At 36.6% G+C, this 12,832-nt stretch overlaps 1 protein-coding gene across 1 annotated transcript; it reads right to left on the bottom strand.

The window, feature by feature from the left end:
* Positions 1 to 436: 436 nt before the first annotated feature.
* tmem184c (transmembrane protein 184C) lies at positions 437 to 8,073 on the bottom strand. Its single transcript, XM_008420294.2, has 10 exons — positions 7,459 to 8,073; positions 6,513 to 6,643; positions 6,379 to 6,415; positions 6,041 to 6,246; positions 4,568 to 4,642; positions 4,387 to 4,480; positions 4,195 to 4,307; positions 4,005 to 4,104; positions 3,747 to 3,918; positions 437 to 2,276 (listed from the first exon to the last, which is right to left on the bottom strand). The coding sequence occupies exons 1-10, from the start codon at positions 7,573 to 7,575 to the stop codon at positions 1,978 to 1,980; spliced, it is 1,344 nt and encodes a 447-aa protein (XP_008418516.1). The 5' UTR covers positions 7,576 to 8,073; the 3' UTR covers positions 437 to 1,977.
* Between the last annotated feature and the right edge of the window lie 4,759 nt (positions 8,074 to 12,832).

Here is a 12,832-nt window from a genome sequence, read left to right on the forward strand (position 1 = left end):
GACCTGCATGACAAAGTTTTTAAGTGCCCTTGTGACGGAACTGCGATAGAATTTTCTAGTAATATTCATGTATGACTAGTTTCATAGTACATATAAAATGTACTGTGGTATTGAAATTGTCCTTATGGACCCAGATGTTAAAATGTTTATTATGAAAACTGCACTGCAAAAACAGAATCAGAAGTATTTTTGGTCTAATATCTACTGCAAATATCTTGGTACACCTGAAATAAGACAAAACTAACTTAAAAGTAACTTTTCAGAATCATATAGGAAGCTGTTTTAAGTGAATAATTTCTTAGTATTGATGAAAAGGTACGAGTTAGAAGTGAAATAATCTGCCAGTGAAACAAGACAAAATTACTTGGTAAGATTTTGTGTTTTTGCAGTGTATTCACCAATGCATGTGGAATTTTTTTAATACACAATGAAAAACTTGTTTTTGGTCATTTTTTTATTGATATTTACATTTTACATTTCATGAGTGTGGTATTTACATCAGATTTGATATATTCCAGTAAGGTTCATATATATATAAAAAAGGCAACAACATGCATGAGCTCAGGATTATAGACGTCAACATTCTAATCACCATATTAGTTGAAAATAATTAAAATATTAAAGGGAAAAACATCTATTCAAGATGTAGTTATGAAATCAATTAATTGGTGTTGCTCATATTTGCTAAACTAATGAAAAAAATCAATGGATTTTTTTATCCAGGGTGGAAAAGTGAATCAGAAGTTAGTTGTACAGGCTAAAGCATTTACAGTATTTGAACTACAGAGAGCTGATTGTACTATTTCAAGTTGAGTTCTGTATGTTCTCACATTTGACACCATTATAAAATGCAGTACACACCGAGTGTGTTTATCTTGCATTGATCTAATATAACCATGCAAACAGTTTGCATACACAGAGAAAAATGTTGCCTTTTTACTTCATTCCTTGATCTGGGAACATTTTTATTTTAAAATGTTCCAGTGCCCTTTTCCAAATATTTCCAAAATCTATGTGTTTTAAAGGAGGGGCATTGTGTAGTTTTCAAGCACATAGTGCCATTTTATAGCAAAATCAAGTAACAATGTTACCTTCAGGTCTAAAAATGCTGTACATATCAAAAATAACTTAAAAGAAATTTGACTTTGCAATTTGACGCCTTGAAATTGGCCTCTGTCTCTTTAAAAAGCTCCTACTCTGACAGCTCACCTTCAGGACATCATGACAATAATTCTCCTTCATTATATTGTCTATAATCATTCTGTGAAGCTTTTCACTAAGAAGTAATGAGCAAAAGCTCAGCAGTCGTGCAGTTCCACATGTTTGCTAACTGCAGTTGCCGCTAGTCTAGAAGAGCTTTGAGGGGGAGGAGCTTAAGCTAAATAGGCGGAGCTTTGTATGACTAAGCATTTAGGCACTCCCAAATAGTTGCCATGGGAGACACAAGGATTGCTCAAACATGTATGAAAGAATCAAGACAACACTCTGGGTATGTTTGTGATGAGGAAATATAACATGATATAAAGCACTTAAAGGTCAACTTTACATAATAACTCTCCTTTAAGTAATGTAGCCCTGCAAGTCAAGAACATCCCAATAAAAAGAACATTTGAAAGCTGCTCATCTGTCAGACTTCATATAAAGACATTGCTAAGAAAGAATGATTTGAAAGGCTACAGAAACAATCCTGGGTTCAGACATGCTCTTGGCTTTTTAACGGCTATAATGGATTCATTGTGGGAACTTTGAGCACAAGCTTTTTCTCCCTTTTCTCATACAACATAAAACAGTGAAATGCGTGTTAATAAGCCATGTAAGACCCAACATAGAACATTCATACAGCTGTCATTAACGGAGAGGTCCTTTTCATTTTTCACCGGCTGAAAAATGTCTTGCTGATTTTAATCAGCTTTAGTGTCATTTGTTTGCCTAAGCTTTGGAGCTGGGACCTGCCCAGTCATATGACAATAGACCAACCTAAGTGATGACTATGAGATCAGCCTCTTCTGGTTCTTTGGTGTGATTCGTCCTTGCATTATCTTGGGTTGAGTCAGTTCTAGCCTCATGACCTTCTTCCCACACAGCCGAGTCCAACCCTGCCGGCGCTGATAAGGAATGCGGTGTGAGAGTTCTTCCAAGCCCCTCGTACTGACCTTGGTTGCTTGCAGCTTCTGTGATGGTGTCTTGAGACGCCGAAGACAGAAGCCCAGAACGCTCGCCGTCGTTCTGCGCCTCGCCAAAATATGACTTCTTTGGGCGACCCATGACTGTCCTTCCTGGAAACGAGTCCACAAAGACAACACATTTAAGGGTTTTACAAAGATTATTTCCAAAGATGTCTGAAGAAAAGGTGCATCTCAGTGAATGTATTTCACTAATTCAACCCTAAAAGTGTATTTATCCATTTATCCAATGAATGAATTTCAAACAGATGTTTTCAAGGTTTGGCAAGTGCTTGATTTCTGTATGAAGTCCTTTAAAGTGCTTGACATTCAAACTGCACAGTTTGGTAATAAACTTCCATCTAACATTTGATTTAAAAGCCTTCATTTGGAAAGAGTTATTTATAGTTGAAACCAGATATTTAATGATAAGGCTTTTTTTTACTATCTAAAGTTAAATCAAAGTAAACTTCTCTTTTTAAGTCAGAATTACCAAAATTGCCATCACTTGCTCAAGAGGATCACGTTACATTGCTTAGCTAATCAGAGCTGCGGAGGAGCACTGATTGAAGGAGCTCCACTCTCAGCATGAATTTGAACTTGTGTCTTTAAATACTTCAGCAAAGCTCACAGTGTTGACCAAATTCTATAGTCTAAATCTGCTCCTTGGTTGCATCTTTTCGGAGTTGGTACTGCCTCCACTGGTGTGGGGGTGGTTACACAGCTAATATAATTACATTACTTAATCAAATTATTTTGTGTCCGGGGGTGGGGGGTGGTGGGGTTGGAATAAGTAGGGTTCAATGAATGCGCATATGTAACTGGGGGGTTCGGTACCTCAAAAAAGGTTAAGAACCACTGTTCTAGAGAGAGTTTGGGTACTATTCATAAGGTATTAACCGTGACTGGTGTTGGTACTTAAAGAGACTCTGCCCACACATTAATCCAGAAAATTGGCTCCATCTGTCAGTCCTAGTGATAAGCTCCTCCTAAACAGAGATAACATCAGCCGTGTCCTACCTGGGCAGAGGAGAAAAGCAACTGAACTGTTGCTCAGTGAGCCAAAGTCCTCTATTCAGAGTAAAACCAACAGACTTTTCTGACATTTCTGTTTAGATTTTATGCAATATTTTAACTTTCTGGTACATTTTGGATTTTCATTCTTTGTAAGAAATAATAATCAAAATTACAAAAACTAAAGGCTTGAAATATTTTACGCAATGCGTAATGAATCTATATAATAGGTGAGTCTCACTTTCTGGAATGAAAATTTTTTTCATGACATTCACATTTTTTCATGTGCCTGGACTAAAAATCCCTTTTTATTACTTGTATATTAATTAGTGGTGAGAATCAATGTCTGTGTTAACTGAAAGGCATGGAATTCACTAACTCTCTGCAATGAATCACATTTTAATCAAAAAATTTGGCAAAATTATGTTTGAAATATATCCTCACACTTTGTGTTATGACTCTATGTAATGAGCTATAACACTGAATAAGGTTATGGAAATAAATCCACCGATTCATAATTTTCTAGTTCAATGAGATGCGCCTGCACATCAGCGAACATGGAGGACTTACCAACATTACGAACTTGTTCAGAAATATCTGCCCTGACATCTGAGATGTCCCACATGGCCATAAAAGAGTCAAAGCAGGAGACCTCCTCTGCCTCCTGGATGTAAGGTTTGTAGGTAAAGCTGAAGTGATGAGCAATGGCTGCGAGAAACATCTCCACACAAATGATGAAATCCTGAAGGAAACAATGCAGCTTGGTTTGTTTCACAGCACTATTAAATAATTAGGTATTTCAGCTGCGTTTTAACAATGTTGGCCTACCTGTAAGCCCGTAGCAACAGCCTCCACGCTCTGCCAGTCCCAGGTACGTTTCTCTGAGATTATTCCCACTTTTACCAGCAAAGCAATCAGCACAGCTTGCCTGGGGACATTTACAAAGCCTCCGTTTCCTCAAACAGATGCAGAGTACCTATACATTGACATGAAATATCAGCAATGAAGAGAGATTTACCAAAAAGAGACAAACACCACCATTTTGACACACAAGAATTTCCCCACTGGTTTGATGGGGCTCAGCTCATCCCTCAGAGCCCGGTAGAACAGAACCAGGCAGTACATTGCAAACTGGAAGAAAATGAGAAATGTCAACAAAAACCTAAAGTTTCATACAGCCAATTATATGAAATAATAGCAACATATTTACCAGCTGTGACATGTTGTTGAAAATAACCAGGTATGTCCAGGCATTTTTAAAGCTAAAATTGCCTTCGTCGTAAACGTCACACAGCTGACAGATCCTAGGAAGAAACGCACACATTTATTTGTCACTATATCACATGCCAAATAAATTGAGTTAAGCATAAACAGAATTAGAATTTACTTACAAAGCGATCACTGTTGTGACGGGTCTTACCACCGTGTACTGCAGGACTCCCAGTTTACATCGCAACAGCAACACCCTGGTTAAACAAGAAAAGAGTAGAAGTTACTGAAGACAAGGCCAAACTACTGATGGGCATGAGCCTTCGCAAAAACCATCAGAAACGCAAAGTGAGAAATATTCAAACTGAATCAGAAATGATCAAATTAAATAGGTGAAATGTTTTAGCCTAGTCTATTAAAATATAAATGTTTCACATACAAAATCTAAATATTACAGAAAAAGGTCAGGTGATCTTCAGTAAGTGTGAACTGTTGTCTGACGTGAACAACAACAAACTATTCAATTAAATTCAGTAGTCACATGGATGACCTTATAAAGATGATAACAAACTGATAAGTTCATGGTTACTACCTGAAAAGTGTGGCTGCAATAAGCCCAACTAAACTAAAGTTTTGTTGCATTCAAAAATATTCTGGAATTGCCTTTATGACCTTTTGAAGATTGACTGACAGCCATTCTTAATGCGTCTCTTAAAGTTACTGACATCGTTCCTTCGTCACATTGTGGAAAATCACCAGACTACAAACTTGTTTAAAGAGCTGTTTACACTTGTTTATGATTACTTAATAAAATGCCTTCGTGTTTTTAAATAATTAGCTTCCTGGTGCACTCTGCTGGTTTTTCCACCAACAGTTTCTGTATTGGGTCAAACTTTATGATAAGTAAACATGCTAAATGACAAAATGTAAAGTGCTCAGCGGTGACCTATAAGATAAATATATTTTTATTTCTTATGTCTCAAGACATAAAACATGCGTTCTTTTCACCATGACTGCATTTGTAACCAATACAGATCCATCCATCCATCCATCCATCCATCCATCCATCCATCCATCCATCCATCCATCCATCCATCCATCCATCCATCCATCCATCCATCCATCCATCNCCATCCATCCATCCATCCATCCATCCATCCATCCATCCATCCATCCATCCATCCATCCATCCATCCATCCATCCATCCATCCATCTTCTTTACACCCTTGTCCCTCAGTGGGGACGGGAGGGTTGCTGGTGCCTCTCCAGCTAACGTTCCAGGCGAGAGGTGGGTTTCACCCTGGACAGGTCACTAGTCTGTGACAGGGCTCACTGTGGCTAACTTATTGCAAATAGGACAAATCTGAGCAAACGAGCTGGTAAAGTTACTGAATTTTCACCAACAGAGTCGGAAAAATTCTTAAAAACAAGATATGTTTTATATTATGCAAAGCAAAAAAAAAATTATTTTCCAAACTGAAATGTTGGAGAAAAGATCTGGAGTTCAACTATTAAGACAATTACATTTTAAAAACACCAATCGTTCAGACATATTTTAAATCTAATCTATTCTTTAACTAATAGTATCACAGTGGGGAGCGCCATATTTTTTTGTTACAACTGTAAAACTGGTTTTGTTACTAATGGAACTCACTCTCCCATTGGCCAAGGTGGGCAGCAGCAGAGCGGTGGGAGGTGCTTCTGCTGCTCCTGGACCTCCAGCATCATCACCAAGCTGGGATACTGACGCTCCAGGTAGTTAAGCAAGAAAGTCATGAAGTTATAGATGACATAGGCCTCGTAGCATTCTCTGCACGTGTCCACATAGATTGCTATACTGGGGTACTTAAGCGCAATCCACTGGAAAAAAAAAAAAAATAGACAACTGCCTCAGGCAATTCTGCAGATAATGTCATACTTCTTATTCTTATAATCATACTGAAGAACTATGCATGTCAAATAAAAACACTTTTGTAAAATAATTTGACTCACGCTGTCCAAGCTGTAGATTGGGACCATCCATAATATCCTGAAATAATAATAAAAAAAAAGTGTGATAATAGTAAAAATATTGTTAAAAAAACATGTCATTGTAATATTGGGTTTTTGTAGCAGACATGACTTACCTGATAATAGGCTTCTGGAGCTCTGGTTGGGTGTAGTGCACCAGATGCTGGAGAATGCCCCATAATGATATAGGTATGGTCATGAAAACAAAAATCCCAGCAATGAACCATGCTTTGTTATGAGTTCCAACCTGTTATTAGATGGAGAAAAATGCATAAATAGAACAACAGTGTGTCAATTTTTCATTCGGGTCAGTTTTCATAACATACAGAGTGGCAACCCAACAGCTTGCCAACAGCTGATTACCGAGCTTCAAAGGATAAAGAGTTTTGGAAAACTTTCACATTAAAAATTGATAAGCTTTTTAACACATAATCTTCCTCAATTTTAAAACCATTTAAATGAAATTCAAAAGAAAGAGTTGGTGTAACCAGAGAGTTTTGTTCGGCTGTATGGAGCATAAAATCAGCAGAGCTCTCCGCCTGCCAATCAACTGACTGAAACAGGGCTCCAACACTTATCCTCACAGAAGAAAAAGACAAATGTGAAAGTTTATGAATATTTCCTGTTGCAAAAAAACAAAAACAAAGGCTAAACCTGATTAGAGTTATCTTTGATTAGTAATAACTAGATCATTGATCAATATTTGACAAAATGTAATGGTTATTACTTATTTAATAATTGATGACAATATAATGTTTTTATTATGTAAAACACTTTGAACTACCTTGTTGATGACATGTGCTGTACAAATGAACTTGACTTAATTGTGTTTAACACAACAGAATACACACAGCATGTCTATTAAGGAGCTGACTACCTGAGCAGATTGCCTGACTAATTACACCGGTGTTACTCTATAAAGAACTCAACAGTAAAAAGGTACAATATTCCATGTTTAAAAACATACAACTAAATTAATCTGGTGTTTATTAAATATGTTTCTTAAGTCTTTGTATCGCAATAACCATTACGTGTTGCATATAACAATGAAAATGAACTTACCCCAGATTTCTGTAGCTCCCAGATGACCAGCGGTAAAACGACAATTAGCAACAAAATATACAACACAACGACCAGCGGCCGAATCCATCTTCTCCAGTCCCCGCAGGAGCAAGGCATCTTGTCATGAAGTCCCCACAGGGCCTTTAAAACAGTCCCCTGATCCGATGACAAACACAGGAACCTGTAGCTAACGCCTTTACCTTCTGTAGCAGCTTTAGTCTCCCATTAACATACATAAAATGTCTCACTTAGTGTCTTCCTAGCAAATCTTTCTATTCTACATCTACGCGGTAAGTTCTTCTCTAACTCCGCGTTTCATCTAAGAAGATACAACTGGTGTTTTATTAGCAACTCATGTGACTCAAGTTTGCTAACGTTAGCTCGTCAGCTGATTCACCATGTAAACAAACCCATCAACGATCCATGCTTCCTGGACGAGTTAAAGCTACAGACTCATAAAGACGTCGGATTAAAGACTACAAAATCATCATATACGTTCTTTTTTTTCTTTTTTAGCAATAACAGACTTTAAAGCAAGTTAACCTTGGTAGGTACTAAAAGTTTCTTATCAAGAAGTAACCGTAACTAAACATACTCTTCCGGGTTTCTCTGGTTACAGTTCCGCCATTCAATTTGATTGGACACTGAGTGGGTCCGCTCGTTGTCGGTTCGCCGAATGAAGAAAGTGTCTGTCGGTCTGTCCTTTTTCCAAATAAATTTGATCAAATATAAATATTTGAAAGTGTTATAAAAGGGTAATAATAAATGCAACTCAATTAATTATTTCCCAGGTAGCAAAACAAATCTTTGAAAGACGTCCAGTGAACGTAGTCTGAAAGTCCAAACTAGAATATTCGGACCTGATGTTCACCAAAAGTTTTTATATTTTTGAAACGTTTAAAGCTGTCATTATTTATTTATTTGCCAAATTTCTATTTTTGTTCTTGTTATAGAAAGTGCACACTTCTGACTATTGTTTGGTTGTTATCTGACCGTTTTCCTTTCTTTTATAAAAGTAGTTTTACAAAACTTTCCAAACAACCTTAGGCACTACAAAGAACTCCTTTGTATAGTCGTATTTTTATTTATTTATTTCTATAGTGGTTCACATATTTAATCGTGAAATATTGCTGCACCAACCTAAGTCTGGTCTCCTTTACTTACTGGTAGGCAAAATGGCGGCGGCAGTTTCTCTCGCCTAGACTTCACATTGTGTGCCAGAAGTTTTTTCTTCTTTTTTTTCCATGGTAAATCTGCTGCTCTCTTTTCTTTTTCCAGTGTTAACCCGGACAGTACTTATTTCTGGAGTGGTTCACATAACTAGTTAGTTGTCAAATATTGCAGTGCCAAACCAGTCTGGTCGACTTAACTGTTGCTGGCGGCCACTTTGTGTCTATTGGGCAGGCAAAATGGCGACAGCAGTTTCATTAGCTTATTTTGCGGTTTTGTTTTTGTGTACTTGGAGAACTTTTTCTGTGGAAAGTTCATAGGAAAGGGTGCTGCTCCTTTTCCAGTATTATTTTTAGACTGTAATTCTTTTCAGCCTGATGAATGGCCTTATGTGCTCTTTGTTAGCTCGATTTTAAAATGCCTTCTGAAAAGTTTTAAGGTTTCACTCGGTCAGCTTAATTTTAGCATTAACGATGGCCAAAAACTATTTATTCACTTCCCAAACCTACCCTTAGAGACACGCTTGCATTGCTGCAAAACAAAAATTGAGTGCTTGATGATCATGAGAATAATCCTCCTGCATTTCAGCAATAAAGCTTTGCCATGCTTTTGAAACTTAATAGTTTTATGAAAATAGCACCATCAGTGATTATGAAACTGAGAATATTCCTGCAAATGATACTTGGGTCTTCTGTAGATGATCATGGCGCTGTTCATCTTGACCATCATGCCATGGTGGTATAAATAATAACTTTATTATTCATACTTTTGAAAAAGGGTTTTTCATGTTGGATTTTTTTCTCTTTTTTTGTACTTGTCTTATTTTATTTCAGTCTATAATATACATAATTTTCACATATCCTCATTATGGATTTAATGAGGTTATGTGACCTGAGACAACTTGATATATGTAATTTGCAGACATTACAATTTCAGCAAAATCAGGGAATCTTCAGAATGACAGTTGCTGTACATCTACAAGCAGCTGCTTGAATGTCATATTAAACTTGGACTGTTTCTGATCCACTTCAGATTGAAGATGACGCCTCCTTCTTCCAGTGAACCTCTCCTACTTCATTAGCGGTAAGCCCCTCCCTTTTTACCGGCTCAGACACCGGCTGTAGAAAATGGACTAAACCCAGTCATTTTGTCAAGTTACGTTGCACCCGTTCTTCATTTATTGCATGAAACCACTAGATGGCACTGTGATGTCAGTATTTATACATGTAAAAAAACGTCCGGCAGTTCTAAGTTTCTAGCATATTTTTAAATGCTGGTATTCACATCGAATAAACTTCTTTTCTCAATGTTAATTGTCTGTATGAAGAGAAACAATTTCAGTTATTATTTATTATTATTGTTGTTGTTATTATTCATTCTTGACCTGGATACAAATATGCCTAAAAATAGTTTTTAAAGCTGGCAACAACAACAAAAGAGTATTGCTTACTTAAAAGATCTGTGTGACAGTATGACTGTTTGTTTTATTGGTAAATCTTTAAAAAAAAAAAAAAAAACACTTGGCCCAGTATGATCTTCAGCAAATGGCAGTTTTTATTTTATTTTTTAAAGCATTTCTGTTCACCTAACTAAATAAATATCGTTTTAATAGCTAAATATAATTCTGTAAAGGCCAAGACGGGATCAGAACAGCACTGTATTGGTTGGCCTCATATTCTGTCAGCATTCATTTATAACTGAGACAATTAAACTACCCATATCTTAACCTTAAGATATTGTACAGTTGCACAAACAGAGAGTAAGAAATTACACAGACATACTCATCAAACTGGCTAGCTTGCACTTAGGGTTTAGAACTTAAAAAATTAATACAAAATTAAATGTTGTTTTCAAGAAGTTTGGAAATATAATAAACTGAAGTAAAAATATATATTTTTATATACTTGACGACATGACAATGTTCAACTTTGTGACTTCTTTAGTCACTTTTAGTGTTTTGCTTAGAATATACAGGTTTCTAGAACATTCACTGTGCAATTTGAACATACCGACAGCCTGTTTTCCTTTTTGTGCATACATAAATACATTTGCTCGCACAGTTTTGTGCAATATGAGGGGAGGCAGAACTTTCCTTACTGTTGCACCACATCTCCTCAGCCCCACAGTCACTGAAATCACTGGTTGTTGCAGGACAGATTGTTCATGAATTTTGAATCGATCCTTTTGGCTTTTATAAATTAGAAATGGTCCTTTCCACAAGTCCATGGCTGATTGCTCGGAGGGATTGTCAGTGTGAAGTGGCACACAGTGTACAGCGACGTTAAGGGCAGGGTAGATAAACATATGTTGCATTTGATCGAACCTACATGCACATTTTGGCATGAAGGATGTCGCAGCCTTCACGTCTGGCTGAATCATATAGGAGCTCCTGCAGGACGGGTCTTGTAGGAAATGTGCATAAATAGATAAAGAGAATGGATGGGTCTGAAGAATAACAGTAATCAATATAGAGCAAAAGGAGGAGACATCCTGTCTAAATAACACATCTAACACATCAAATAACAATCTATCAGCTAAATTTCACCTCCTTCCTTAAACATTTACAAAACGCAGCAATTTTTAAACAGTTGTGTATTTATTTTTAAGATGTCGGCCTTTTTCGGTTGGGAAATGTTTCGACTTAGTGGGAATGTTTCAGTTAAAGTCAAGATGTTATTCTGGAACAAAAGCAGAAGAGAAATCGGGGAGGTGAATCTTGTCAATATGTCAAAAGGTGATTGTTGCTAAATAAAAAAAATACATCCTTACCTTTCTGCTAAATCAGTCTTGTCACTTTGAAAGTGATTTTTCTTAACAGAATAATGTGAGATTTATTTTTTGAAAATGTGTTTACTGTCGGATGACTAAGTGTAAAAAACCTTAACATGAATTGCACGTCTCATAACATGAACATGAAAAATAAAAATGTTACAACGGCACTATTAAATGTATTTCATTCTAACTGTTAACATATGATTATCTGTAATATATTTCTCAGCTGATCAGAAGAATATCTATAATAGGAGCTTTTAGTAGTTGCTGACTTTCCTCTTCTGGGGGTAAAAATGTAACGTGACATCCATCCGTTGATCCCAAAGGAAAAATGGCTCGTTTGTTGACAAGCTACTCCCATCCAAAGTGTTACATATTTGCAAATATAAATAGAATAATTTTTGAGTATGAAATGTATAACACAGGTCTGAAATTATAAATAATTTAAATATGACCTAAATATAACAAATGAATAAATATTTTAGCTCTATAAATAAGTTAACTTAAGGGCAGGGGGGGATAATCTTTTCTCTCCTCCCCTCACAAAGGCCCTGGGAAACCTCGCTTTAAAACGAATGGCATTTTGAACCCTTTGAAGTATCAGGACATTTTAAATAAAACTTTTAGATTGTGCCAGAAAAACTTTACTGGCTTCTCATCACACTTTTCAGCAGGATAGGATTGGCCAAATTGTGACAGAAATGGTTCAAACACAAAGTCAAGCTTTTCCCACGGTCGTGTCAGTCCGCAGAGTCAGTCCGCAGATATGAATCCTAAACTGTTAGCCGAAGAGACTATAAGACGACACAAGACCGCGGATGATAGTTTGTATTTTGGTGTATGTGAAAAGTGTCTGATGAAAAAATAGAATGTGGATAAAACTTTCTGTTTCTGTCCTTGAAGTGCCCCATGTAGCCTCTTTAGTTCTCTAGAGAGGTAACATCCCCAGTTTATTTTACGTACCACATTCTGTCCAGCTGCTTCACATCCTCAACATTTAAGTTTGAGACTCGTGTCTCTGATGTTTAGGTCACAACAACATGACCCCCTACGTCCCTCTGTGTCCTATATATACGTTACAGTCAGTGCTAATCTCAAGTGAGGCTGTTCTCCATGTTTTGCTGTAGTTTTAACTGTCTTAAACTACAGCTGAATCCATCTATTTTTGAGAGAAATTGATTGTTACTCTTTGTATTTAGTTTAGTAGTTTGCTGTTCAAGTTCCAGTGTTGAACTTAAACTCATTGTATTGTTATTTAATAATTACGCTTTTTCAAGCAATCATTCATAAAAATGAACAAACTATTTGGGTATTACCTGATAATCAGATGGTGCTCAGACTTGGTCATTTTAGAAATGACTAATTTTGTTAATATTTTCCCTCAGTATTATTTAGTTATTCACAGTCAAACCAAACCAGCTGTTGGACAATA

The sequence above is a fragment of the Poecilia reticulata genome, linkage group LG1, assembly GCF_000633615.1.
Source record: "Poecilia reticulata strain Guanapo linkage group LG1, Guppy_female_1.0+MT, whole genome shotgun sequence".
NCBI classification, from domain to species: Eukaryota; Metazoa; Chordata; class Actinopteri; order Cyprinodontiformes; family Poeciliidae; genus Poecilia; species Poecilia reticulata.

Coding starts and splice junctions, on each gene's coding strand:
- tmem184c (XM_008420294.2), bottom strand. CDS start 7,575: ATGCCTTGCTCCTGCGGGGACTGGAGAAGATGGATTCGGCCGCTGGTC. Junction 6,416..6,512: donor CTCCAGAAGCCTATTATCAG/GTAAGTCATGTC, acceptor TTATTATTTCAG/GATATTATGGATGGTCCCAA. Junction 2,277..3,746: donor TGAACAAGTTCGTAATGTTG/GTAAGTCCTCCA, acceptor ACTCGTTTCCAG/GAAGGACAGTCATGGGTCGC.